This window comes from Mandrillus leucophaeus, unplaced genomic scaffold (assembly GCF_000951045.1).
Source record: "Mandrillus leucophaeus isolate KB7577 unplaced genomic scaffold, Mleu.le_1.0 Scaffold125, whole genome shotgun sequence".
Classification (NCBI taxonomy): domain Eukaryota; kingdom Metazoa; phylum Chordata; class Mammalia; order Primates; family Cercopithecidae; genus Mandrillus; species Mandrillus leucophaeus.
Genome location: NW_012100876.1, coordinates 970278 through 982736, shown reverse-complemented (window position 1 = coordinate 982736; position 12459 = coordinate 970278). Strand labels below are relative to the sequence as shown.

Sequence of the window (12459 nt, the reverse complement as noted above, 5' to 3'; positions counted from 1 at the left end):
GGTCTACTGAGAGGTGGGTGTTGGAAGCAACAGAGCTGCTGCTCATGCCCCTCAGCTGTCACTACCACTAAACTAGTACCAAGGAGACAAGAACAAGCCCCAGTCCACATGGGCAAGTTGAGTCTCTTCGAAGTTGATTATTCTCACAAGTTTTTTTTTTTTTTTTTGAGACAGAGTCTTACTCTGTCGCCCAGGCTGGAGTGCAGTGGTGTGATCTCGGCTTACTGCAAGCTCCACCTCTTAGGTTCACACCATTCTCCTGCTTCAGCCTCCCAAGTAGCTGGGACTACAGGCGCCTGCCACCAGGCCCAGCTAATTTTTTTCTATTTTTAGTAGAGACGGGGTTTCACCGTGTTAGCCAGGATGGTCTCAGTCTCCTAACCTCATGATCCACCTGCCTCGGCCTCCTAAAGTGCTGAGATTACAGACATGAGCCACAGTACCCGGCCTATTCTCACAAGTTTTGTCCTTTGAAGTATCATGTATCTTACATGCAAAGCATTTCTTGTTTCCTAGTTCTAAGCAATACTGATTACCTCAACTGCAGGGCATCAAAGAAAGTTGTCTACAAACATACCTCTTTCACTTCCACAAGACCAGAAAGAGTCAGGGCTGAACACAGCTTAGATGCTGTCTTCACTTTGCTATTGTTATCTGCCGAAAGGAAAATCTCAATTAATAGCTTTATAGGTCAAAGCAGGAAAAATAATAAAGGCTCAATCCTAGGTGGGTTAGCAAGCATTCAAACAATAATAATCAGGTGGGCGTGGTGGCTCATGTCTGTAATCCCAGCACTTTGGGAGACTGAGGTGGACAGATCACTTGAGGCCAGGAGTTCAAGACCAATCTGGCCAACACAGCAAAATCCCGTCTCTACTAAAAATACACACACAAAAAAAAGCCAGGCGTGGTGGCACATGCCTGTAATCCCACCTACTTGGGAAGCTGAGGCATGAGAATCACTTGAACCCAGGAGGTGGGGGTTGCAGTGAGCCAAGACTGCACCACTGCACTCTGGCCTGCACAACAGAGTGAGACTTGATCTCAAAGAAAAAACAAAAAACAAAACAAAACAAAATAACCTATTCTGTTTAATGTACAGATGGTCCCTGACTTAATGATGGTTCTACTTACAATTTTTCAACTTTTATGATGGTGTAAAAGTGATACCCATTCAAGTAGAAACTGTATACTTCAGTTTTCACTAAACTACATGAGATACTCAGCACTATTATAAACAGGCTTTGTGTTAGATGATTCTGCCCAACTGTAGGCTAATGCAAGTGTCCTAAGCATGTTTAAGGTAGGCTAGGCTAAGCTAAGCAATTACGTTTAGTAGGTTAGATGAATTACATACATTTTCGTCTTAATAGCATTTATCAGGACGTAACTCCATTGTAAGATGAGGACAACTGTATATACATTTTAGTGATACTATTTTATTATTATTATTATTTTTGAGACAGGGTCTCACTTTGTCATGAAGTGTAGTGGTATGATCTCGGTTCATTGCAGCCTCGACCTCCCAGGTTCAAGCAATCCTCCTGCCTCAGTGCCTACCAAGTAGCTGGGACTATAGGTGGGCACCACCATGCCTGGCTAATTTTTGTATTTTTTGTAGAGACGGGGTTTCGACATGTTGCCCAGGCTAGTCTCGAACTCCTGGACTCAAGCAATGCACCTGCCCTGGCCTCTCAAACTGCTGGGATTACGGGTATGAGCCACTGTGCCTGGCCATAGTGATACTATTTTAACTTGACAAACACTTTTTTTTTGTTCAAAGTGTTTTTACCTAAGCTCTTAAATGTTATAATTCCATTATTATTGTTTTTTTAATCACTCTCTGCTTCTTGAAACCCCTTCCAGAGGTTGTGAGATAATGACTATGAAAAGAAGCTTATGAACTGCAAAGTGCACAGAAATACAAGTATTCTTTCTGTATAGTTCTTTTTTTCTCTCTGTATAGTTCTGACTGAGACACTGCATTTAGTCATGTAAGGTTTTAACTCCCAGCAAAGAATGCTGATGTATACTACACATAACACAAAGTTCTATTTCCCCATAAACAATGAACACCTTTATATATTTCAAAATACTTTCATTTCTATTATTCTATTATTCTATTTGATGAAATTGTTACACTTTGACTGAAAGTCTAGTGAAAAATATTAAAATCCAGAATTGAATCACTCTGACAGCTATACCACTGATCAAAAAATTTTTTACTTCATGAACACTGTCATTAGTTTCACATGAATCAATAATTACCACATCACTCCCAGAGTTCCAGTCATTATTTTTAAACTTTTTATTTTGAAATAACTATAGATTCACAGGAAGTTGGAAAAAACAAAAAAGTTCTGTATATTAAGGAGGTCTTCACTTCGTCTCTCCCCACAGTAACATCTTACCCAATTATAGCCTGATATGAAGACCAGGAAATTGATACTGATGGTCCACATAGCTTTTTCAGATTTCATTACTTTCATATGTATTGGTTTGGCAGAGGGGGCTTTATAGTTCCAAGTAATTTTATTACATGTGTAGATAAGTATAACCACCACCACATTCAGAACACAGAATTGTTCTATCTATAAAGGAGAAGCATTATACTTCCCCTTTATAGCTCCACACACCCCTTTCCTCCCACTTCTAACCTCTGGCAAACTCTAACCTGATCTCCACTACTATAATTTTGTTATTTCAAGAATATGAATGGAATTGTACAGCACAGAGCCTTTTGAGATTGGCTTTTTTCACTCAGCTACTTCCCTTGATATCCATCCAAGCTGATGTACATATAGCTAGCGTGTTCCTTTTTATTGCTGCATCACTTTCCATATTATGAACATATCAAAGTTTAACTGTTCACCTGCAAAAGGACTTACTTTTAGATGGCAGTTTCCTTCCATTTTGTTACATAATGAGTCAGCCAAAGATTACAATTTCTCCAGATATGTTGCTTCAGATTTTAACAATAACTTATCCCCAAGGAAAAGGTTTTGCTATAGGAATACTGATCTCCCAATGATATCTCCTGCTCAGGGAGATGCAGCACACATGCTCAAAGACTCAACCCTGTCAAATGTGTTTTTCAAGTGAAGATCTCCTTACCTACAGCTGTCTCTACCGGCTCTTTCAGAAAAAGACATCCACCAGGCCGAAGGATCCGGGCGATTTCAGCCAAAATCTCAGCACTGTGCAGAGTGGTGCTTCCCGGGACTAAACCCGACAAAATAATGTCAAAGCTGGATTCTTTGTGGGCAGCTGAAAAGAAGAGGACTCTAATTAGCAATCATCTGGCCTGGGACAATCTCCTGGTCCCTTTCAACCCCCAACAAAGGCTACAGACCTCACCCTGAGAGAATGGACACCACTCGGTATCCATCCAAGAAGCTGGATGAATAGTAAGTGTTTCAAAAAAACATGGAATAGCTACACAGAAAGAACATCATACTTACGGAAATCATCAACTACACTCCTAAGCTCAGTGTATCTCAACTGAAAAACAACACGGTGACGAGCCACCACTATCACATGCCACCCTAAACGAAAACTCAGATATCAAGGAACCACAGAAACGCAACACTCCCACAGAAACCCCTCCAGCCTCATACAGACGACATGGGTGGATACTTACACTGCAACAGCTGGTTGATGTTTTCCACAGACACGTGGCCTTCATTGCCAGTTAACACTTGAAGCTTATCCACCAGACCTTTCAGAGCCTCCACTGGGGATGACTTATCCCAGACCACTGCCACAAACTGGCCAGCAGAGATCCCAAAATCTGCCATTCTTGCAGTGCAGTACTGATGGACCTAAAAACTGCTGGCCAAAAGAGAATCAAGACTGGGCAGAGACAAAGTGCAATTTAATCCATGAGGTATCATAAAATATGATTAGAATCCCAACCTAACTTGTAACCGCCCACTAGGGAATGCTGACAACATTAAAAACCCTACTGTATATGCTAAAGAGTCTGAATACATGAACCCCATTATCTCAAGTCTTCATAATCCCAACATTCCCAAAGAAGGCCGATAGCTTCCTTGGTGAGAATCCTGACTTAGAAGAGTCAACAAAGGGGATTAGAGGCAAGTAAGAAGGTTGGAGGCAGAAAGATGATTTCCTCTTTAAGATAATTCAGCATGAACGGAATGCAAAACACATAGGACATCAATTAGGCAAAGTGTGACTCAGCAAGGAAGGCAAATAAATTGACAGAAATAATCCAACCACAGGTTCCATGTTTTTAAAATGAAACAACACATTTAAAATTTGCAAACTGAATACTGGTATTTTCCCTTTCATCAAAATATGAAAATTTAATTTCACTGACTCTGCAGTGATCAAGAATACTTACTACGTCTATACCATTTAATATTAGCCAGACTATTCAAAGCATCTTCTAAACATTATCTCAACTGAATCTCAGAACAGCCTTAAACTAGATATTATTACCATTTTACAGTCTGGAAACTCAAGGCAATTTACTTTGTCCAAGTCACACAACTAGTGGGTGTTACATGGATAAAGTGAGAGCTGGGATTTGAATCCAAATTCATCTGACCGTAAAGCCCATGCTTTTAACCTTTGGAAATTTCCCTCCATAGATCAACTTTCTCTTCTACTTGATACTCAGGTGAGTATATAATATGCTCACAAAGAAAGTAGTTCAAGAGATAGTACTCTATTCGGTTCCTTTCTTTCTTAAACATTAATGACACAGTTTCCAATTTAACATAGCTCAAATAAATGAAACAAACAATTTCTAGTAGAGGGGTCAAACTTGGATTAGTTTTATGTTGAACATTTCAGACTTTTGCAGAGGTGGCCAACTCAGTGGCAATTATGCCAAAACAGATACAGACTGAATTTAAGCCAAGTCACTACACTCTCGTTTCTTTTAAAATGTTGACTTCAGCTGGGCGCAGTGGCTCACACCTGTAATTTCAGCACTTTGGGAAGCCAAGCCAGGCGAATTGCCTGAGCCCAGCAGTTTGAGACCAGCCTGGCCAACATAGTGAAACCCCATCTCTACTAAAAATACAAAAATGAGCTGGGCATGGTGGTGCACGCCTGTAATCCCAGCTACTCAGGAGGCTGAGGCAGGAGAATCGCTTGAACCTGGGAGGTGGAGGTTGTAGTGAGTCAAGATCGTGCTGCTGCACTCCAGCCAGAGTGAGACTGTCTCAAAAAAAATAAAAACAAAAATAAAAAAATAAAAAATTATAGCTCATGCCTATTATCCTAGCACTTTGGGAAACCGAGGCAGGTGGCTCCCTTGAGTCCAGGAGTTCAAGACCAACCTGGGCGACATGGTGAAACCCTATCTCTACTAAAAATACAAAAATTAGCTGGGTGTGGTGGCAGAATCTGTGGTAGTCTTATGTGGTAATCTTATGTAGTCCCAGCTACTGGGGTGGAGGAGAGGGCCTGAGGCGGCAGGACTGCTTGAGCCCAGGAGCTTGAGGCTGCAGTAAGCCAAGATTCCAGCCTGGGTGACAGAGCAAGACCCTGTCTCAAAAAAACCAAAATTTACTTCAAGTAACTCTCCTCTTTGCCTACAAAACATACCCAGGATGTCAAATATTTAACACTCAAGCATTAAATACTATAGCACTTTGATCTGTCACTCTTTTTCTAAAGGAGTTACTAAACGTTTTATTTGCTAGAGTGAAGTCAATTAGCCTTCTGGATCCACGGCCTCCATAATCTGGCTCTACCTGTATCTCCCACCACTCCAAAGTGATCCCACCTTATTCTATGAAAACCCTTTGCATTTTCCCTTAATAGTGCCTTTTATCTAGCTCCTTCCGTATGATCCAACTGCTAGCGCCCCTAAAAGGATGCTAAGTGTTATTAGACAAGTAGGATTCTTTAGTCATTTAACTCTGTTTTTTTAATGGCAGAGGGCAAGTAAAAATGGAAAAAGAAAAGAAAAAAATAATACAAAAGAGAATAATTCTGGGTTTTTTTTGGTGGGGGGGTGGGAAGGATGGAGTTTCACTCTTGTTGTCCAGGCTGGAGTGCAATCGTGGCTCACCGCAACCTCCGCCTCCCGGGTTCAAGCGATTCTCACGCCTCAGCCTCCCGAGTAGCTAGGATTACAGACGTGCACCACCACACCCGGCTAATTTTGTATTTTTTTAGTAGAGGGGGTTTCTCCATGTTGGTCAGGCTGGTCTTGAACTCCCGGCCTCAAGTGATCTGCCTGCCTCGGCCTCCCATAGTGACGGGATTACAGGCATGAGCCATGTGCTCAGCTAATTCTGTGGTTTTTTCGCTTGTTAGTTCTGTTTTTTGAGACAGAGTCTCACTCCATCATCCAGGCTGGAATGCAGTGACACAATCTCGACTCAGTGCAACCTCCGCCTTCAGAGTTCAAGCAATTCTCATGCCTCAGCCTCCCAAGTAGCTGGAATTACAGGTGGACACCACCACACGTGGCTAATTTTTGTATTTTTAGTAGTGACAGGGTTGTTGGCCAGGCTATTCTCAAACTCCTGACCTCAAGGGATCTGCCCGCCTTGGCCTCCCAAAGTGCTGGGATTAAAGGCATGAGCCTCCGTGCCCGGCCAATTCTGGTTTTTAAATCCCTAAACAGCACACAATCAAGGACTGAAACTTTTAACTGGCACATGATGTCGAGGAAGAACCCCTGCAAACTTTAAGGTGTGCAATATGGGATCAATCTCACATTTAAGAACCAGCCAGGCAAGATGGGATTATAGATTGCTGGACATTAAGTTATAAGAATAAAAATGACCTGTTTCTAGAATGATGCTGGAATAGGTTCTTCCTTGGGATAACAGAAAAGGATGATAAAGACCCCACCTACTAGACTACTGCAACTTTGCACTGTATTTACAGAAAAACCCTCATGAAGGAAACGAGGGGCAAAAGCTTACTTATCAACTAGAGAAAAACAAAAAGCTAAATGTCTAGACCTTTTCAGCAACATTTATGGAGGAAGTTTTATAGGGCACAGGTTTTGAGTGCGGATGACCTAGGGTCCTATCCACCACTGGATCTTATGGGCATATGACCATAGATAAGTTACTAGACTCTTTGAATTTGTTTTTTCATCAGTAAAGCAGGGATAATAACCTCACATTTTGCGAGGCTGCTGTAAGAAGCAAATGAGAAGATAATAATATGTAAGGCACTCGGCAGGCTCTGGCACACAGAGCTCTGTAAAGTAATGTTCTAGAACTCTGGGCTTCCATTTTTCTGTGGCTAGTTTACCTGCCTTTGCTTCAAATAGTCCTATAAAACCCTGTTTCTCCTTAGCCATGCCTGATAGTAGGACACCCCAGGGAGTGAGAGGAAGCTGCTTTTTCATTGTTAGAATTAGTGTAAGAGCTGTGCTTTATGATCTTTGGACAGTACTCCAGTGGGACTGTGTCAGTAAATTAGAAGAATGTAAAATGCTTTGCGTTCTGTATCTCCCAAAACTAACCTTATGGTAAGAGGAGCTTATGAACTACATTAATTAAACATCAACCCTCAAAAAACCGGCATAGCCACTACTTTCAGTCAGCATTTTTCAAACAAAATAGGAGATAATATTCTTTCAAATATCTAAAACCAAAGTGTGATACTTTTCATCATCAGAGTTTTATGTTGCTGTTGTGAATTTGTCTTTTAAAACAAAAAAACCCATAACGAAAAAGTGTCCCGTATCTAAGACAACATGCTCAGAAGCTGTGATTCAGGACCCAGCTTCATAATAAGAGGTGGCATCATTGTCATGTCACTGAGCTCATTAGGTGCCTCTCCAACCCTGACTGAGGCACACACATGTCCATGGCCCTTCTGAAATGTTACTGGCAGGCAGTAAAAGCAGATGTCTGAGAACAGACGGTTTTTCAGGTGCCCAGTAAGCATCAAATCTTGAGGCATTTGGTCTCTCTTCTGGTGAAAGGGGACAAAAGAAAATAGTAAGACTGAAATTTGGGCTTCAGATCAAAAAATCCTTTAACTTGGGTGCATAAAGAATTCCAAGAACACTGACAGTTATCAGAAAGGAAAATCCTAATTAAAATTAACTAACTGGGCTGGGTGCGGTGACTCACACCTGTAATCCCACACTTTGGGAGGCCTAGGCAGGTGGATCACCTGAGGTCAGGAGTTCGAGACCAGCCTGGCCAACATGGAGAAACCCTGTCTCTACTAAAAATACAAAGATTAGCTGGATATGGTGGCCTGCACCTGTAATCCCAGCTACTTGGGAGGCTGAGGTAGGGAGAATTGCTTGAACTCAGGAGGTGGAAGTTGTAGTGGGCCAAGATCTTGCCACTGCACTCCAGCCTGGGCAACAGAGTGAGACTCCATCTCAAAAGAAAAAAAAAATTAAAAAAATAAAATTAACTGAAGCTCTTGTGCACCTACATGTCACTGCCTGGCCTCTGGGTGACTAGTGCCAAGTGGGCCTAACCAGCCTGCTGTGCAATCCAAGTCAGCCATTGCCCCTCTCTGGGCCTCAGTTTCCCTGCCAGCTTTAGCAGAATGGTAGGAAGGCACAATTACAATCTGCAAATGAGACCTAAGAAACCTACTATGTGCCTGTCCCTACATAGGAGACAGACAAGAAGACACTTGTTCCCTGCCCTCAAGAGAATTCTCTGTCTAGACACTTAGACTAGGACCTTAGAGATTTTTTTTTTTTTTGGCAGAGTCTTGCTCTGTTGCCCAGGCTGGAGTGCAGTGGCACGATCTTCCCTGACTACAACCTCCGACTCTGGGGTTCAAGCGATTCTCCTGCCTCAGTCTCCCAAGTAGCTGGGATTACAGGCACCCACGACCACGCCCAGTTAATTTTTGTATTTTTAGTACAAATGCAGTTTCGCCATGTTGCCCACGCTGGTCTCGAACTCCTGGGCTCAAGTGATCCACCCACTTCAGTCTCTCAAAGTGCTGGGATTACAGGCATGAGCCTGGCCCAGAATTTTTTTTTAAAAAGTGAGAATCAACAATGAAACAAGAATATCTCCAGGCATTTGGCATGTGTCAGGAATTAGAGTTTCAGAAAGGATACCCAAATGTTAGTTTCCACAGGAAAGGCTCATTTAAAGCTGGGTGGACAGAACTCAGAAACAAATCCTCATGGAGAGGAGTGTTTTACCTAAAACAGAAATATGGATCTAAAATTTTAACCTTTGGAGTAAGTTTTGGCTTAGGAGGTCTTCCCCACACCCGTGCAGGGGAAGCGGATATTCTGACAAGACTAGAGTTGAAAAGGGGTGTGCAAAGCACAACTTTCACAGATACAAAGATGGGATCTGAGTGCAAACACAAAATCGACAGAATCACATGCTCTTGTCCTTAGTTACTCTTAGTCCAAAAACCATTTACTTCTTTCTATTAAGCCTTCTCTGATGACACTCCCGTGAAGGGCTGTTAGTGACTGGACCGTGACCTCCTTGAGCCATCCAGAGCTGGGCACTCAGTAACGTCAGAATGAAGGGCACCAGCCTTTCCCGAACTTGCAGATCCTACAAATCACCCGAGGGAGTGGTTAAAATGAGATTCCTGGACCACACCCAGAACCACTCAATCAATCCTCCAGGACAAAGGCCTGGCTGGCTGTCCTAGTAACAAGCATCCTTCCGATCTGGATATTTAACTATACCAACTCAACACGCTGGGGATTCGGACAAGTCGCAGGTTCGAAATTATAACCGTGAGCTCAGGTACCCTGCCAAGCTTTCGTGCTTTGTTGCCAAGTATCCCTAGGGACCGAAACTTCACGGGGACTGAGGCCCAAGGTCACAACGACTGGCTACTGGTAGGACCGGGTCTCAGAACCAGGTCTCCCGGACCCCAGAGCTCGGAGTCCTTTCTCCTCAGCGTGGTGTCCCCGGGGCCTCAGAGTAGGGCCGGCTGCGCAAGGGACGAGGCAGCCTGGGAACGGCAGAAATTCCCGGTCAGGACCCCGGGGCGGTTAGGGCCGGGCCTGGCCCCGCACACCAACTTCTCAGGAATAAACCCGCCGGGACTCTCAGCTGGGCGTCCGTGGCTGCGTTCGCATCGAGGGACAGGGGTAAGGAAGAGGAAATGAGAGTATATAGGGACGAGGGTGGGCCGGGAGGGGACAGTTGAGGGAGCTCTGGCGCTCAGCCGGCCCCCACTACTCTCACCTGCTGCCTGGGCTCGCTCCCGGCTTCTCCTCAGCCGTCGACTCCACGCCTCGCGCCTCTCGCGAGAGGAGGAGGCTCCACGGCGCGACTACTTCCGCTCTCCTAGGGCAGTGGTCCCGACGCTGCCCGTCGCGTCGCCGTGGGCGACGTGCCCGCTTCCAAAATGGCGACGGCGGCGGCCGTGTCTGGTGCGCTTGGCCGGGCGGGCTGGAAGCTTCTGCAGTTGCGGTGCCTGCCCGGTGAGGGGGCTGCCAAGCTGGGGAGAAACGGGGAGCGCGGAGGGGGCGCGAGGCCGGCTTGAGCTGGGTTCGGCGGTGGGGGGAAGAGGCCGTTGGGGCGGTCCGCGAGCAAGGTGAGGTGAAGGGCATCGGCGCGGGCTCAGGCGAGCTGCCTGGTTAGCTTCAGCCCTGCCCCGCTGCGGGGCAGGTGCAGGGGGGCAGGGCCTGTCACCCCCATTTCATGGAGTTAGCGGAGCCTCAGAGAGGGCTGGGGGTACGAAGGTCACGCAGCCTGAGCCTGTTGGTTACAGAACTGGCAGTCGCAGACCCATTCTCAACTCCATTGCCAAGTCCACTAGAAGGACAGGTGGACACGGCCACAGAGAGCCTAGTCCATTGTTTCCCGAAAGCTAGTCGTTTCCCCACCACTTCATGAACTCTGTGATACTCTCTTACCACCTTTGCCACTATGTACTCAGTATTTTTATTTTTAAATAGGAGTTCTGAAAGAGGAAACTTCATATCACTATCGTAAATGGAAAACTAATATCGCCTTCCTTAATTAGAATGTATGCATTAACACTTTAGCATACATACATAACTGATGAAACGTTCACCGTATTTCACCTAAAATCTTCTCATGACCCTCAGTGGTACTACAGTCACACTTTGCATCCGCTCCTTCCTTTTCAAAGTTTTATGGATATTTGTGCCATATCTTTCAGTACGTGTATTAAAATATTGATATTTTTACACATACGATTCTGTTTCCTTTTTTTCTTTTTCTTTTTTTTTTTTTTTTTGAGACAGGGTCTAGCTCCTCAGCCTCCCAAGGAGCTGGGACTACAGGTGCGTGCCACCCTACTTGGCTAATTTTGTTGTTAACAGGGAGTCTCACTCTGTCACCCAGGCTGGAGTGCAGTGGCACAGTCTCGGCTCACTGCAACTTCTGCCTCCCTAGTTCAAGTGGTTCTCCTGCCTCAGCCTCCCGAGTAGCTGGGGTTACAGGCTTGAGCCACCATACCCAGCTAATTTTTTGTTTTTAGTAGACGGGATTTCACCATGTTGGCCAGGCGGGTCCCAAACTCCTGACCTCAAGTTATCCGCCTGCCTCAGCCTCCCAAAGTGTTGGGGTTACAGGCATGAGCCACCGCCTAGCCCCCTTTTGTTGTATTTGTATAAAATTCCAAACTAAAGATGTGTAGTTAAAGTAATGCCTATGACCCCGCAGATCTACCAAGAGAAGTGAAGGTATGTATCTACAAAAAAGTTAGTACAAGTATGTTCATAGCAATTGTATTCATAGTAGCCAAACACAGAAACAGTCCAGTTGTCTAGCAACAGAATAATATTTTTTATGGAACACTATTCTGCGATAAATACTAAAAATCAGTCAAAGAGAAAGCTGGACACTAAAGTGATAAGGACCGTTTTTAATCAGTAATAACTGTTGCAGTAGGGAAAAGGGTCTAGCATGAACTGAGCGCAACCTTGAGTTTAGTGCATGCAGAAGTAACTGGGTGTTTCAAAGAAAAAAATGAGGGAGGAGGTCGGAAGGCAGGTGGGGACTCAGTAGAGTCAAGAAAGTGAATAATTATAAATGAGATTGGGCTGCTAGCTGGCAGTTAACAAAGTTAGGATTCTGTTTTCCCAAAGGGAGACGTAAGCCCTATCCTTAAGTGTTATCCAGAACAAACAGTAAATTTTTTCTTGACAGCCTGAGTTTTCTCAGGCAGGCACTTTAAAGGTGGGTAGGGTTATCGTAAGGGATGTGGCCCTGAGTGATGGTTATGTTAGTGTGTGTTCAAGTCTTTATAGGCCAAGGTTGAGGCCTAAATAAGAAGAGGGCTCAGAGGAGTCTGGTTAGAGCCTGATCAAGGAGACAATCTTTGCCAGATCTACTGATATGCATAAAAATATGGATCAATCTCAAAAATATACTAAGTGGGCCAGGTGTGGTGGGTCACACCTGTAATCCCAACACTTTGGGAGGCCAAGGTGGGAGGGTTGCTTGAGCCAAGGAGTTCAAGACCATCTTGGGCAACATAGCGAGACTCTGTCCCTATTTAAACTTAAAATAAATAAATATATATATA

At 44.3% G+C, this 12459-nt stretch overlaps 2 protein-coding genes across 8 annotated transcripts in view; one reads left to right on the top strand and one right to left on the bottom strand.

Moving 5' to 3' along the window:
- Positions 1–10334, bottom strand: part of CIAPIN1 (cytokine induced apoptosis inhibitor 1) — a 23027-nt gene extending 12693 nt beyond the window's left edge. For 2 of the 3 annotated variants that reach the window (XM_011971837.1, XM_011971835.1), the window contains exons 1-4: positions 10146–10333; positions 3641–3852; positions 3115–3267; positions 578–654 (exon numbers count right to left, since the gene is read on the bottom strand). In XM_011971837.1, the coding sequence (XP_011827227.1) occupies positions 578–654; positions 3115–3267; positions 3641–3797 (387 nt within the window). In that variant the 5' untranslated portion in view covers positions 3798–3852; positions 10146–10333. Of the gene's footprint in view, positions 1–577; positions 655–3114; positions 3268–3640; positions 3853–10145 lie in introns of all 3 variants that reach the window. The other variant, XM_011971836.1, reaches the window with a different exon arrangement.
- COQ9 (coenzyme Q9) overlaps positions 10230–12459 on the top strand; it is a 15599-nt gene continuing 13369 nt past the window's right edge. For 2 of the 5 annotated variants that reach the window (XM_011971842.1, XM_011971839.1), the window contains exon 1: positions 10241–10384. In XM_011971842.1, the coding sequence (XP_011827232.1) occupies positions 10309–10384 (76 nt within the window). In that variant the 5' untranslated portion in view covers positions 10241–10308. Of the gene's footprint in view, positions 10385–12459 lie in introns of all 5 variants that reach the window. The other 3 variants (XM_011971840.1, XM_011971838.1, XM_011971841.1) reach the window with 2 other exon arrangements.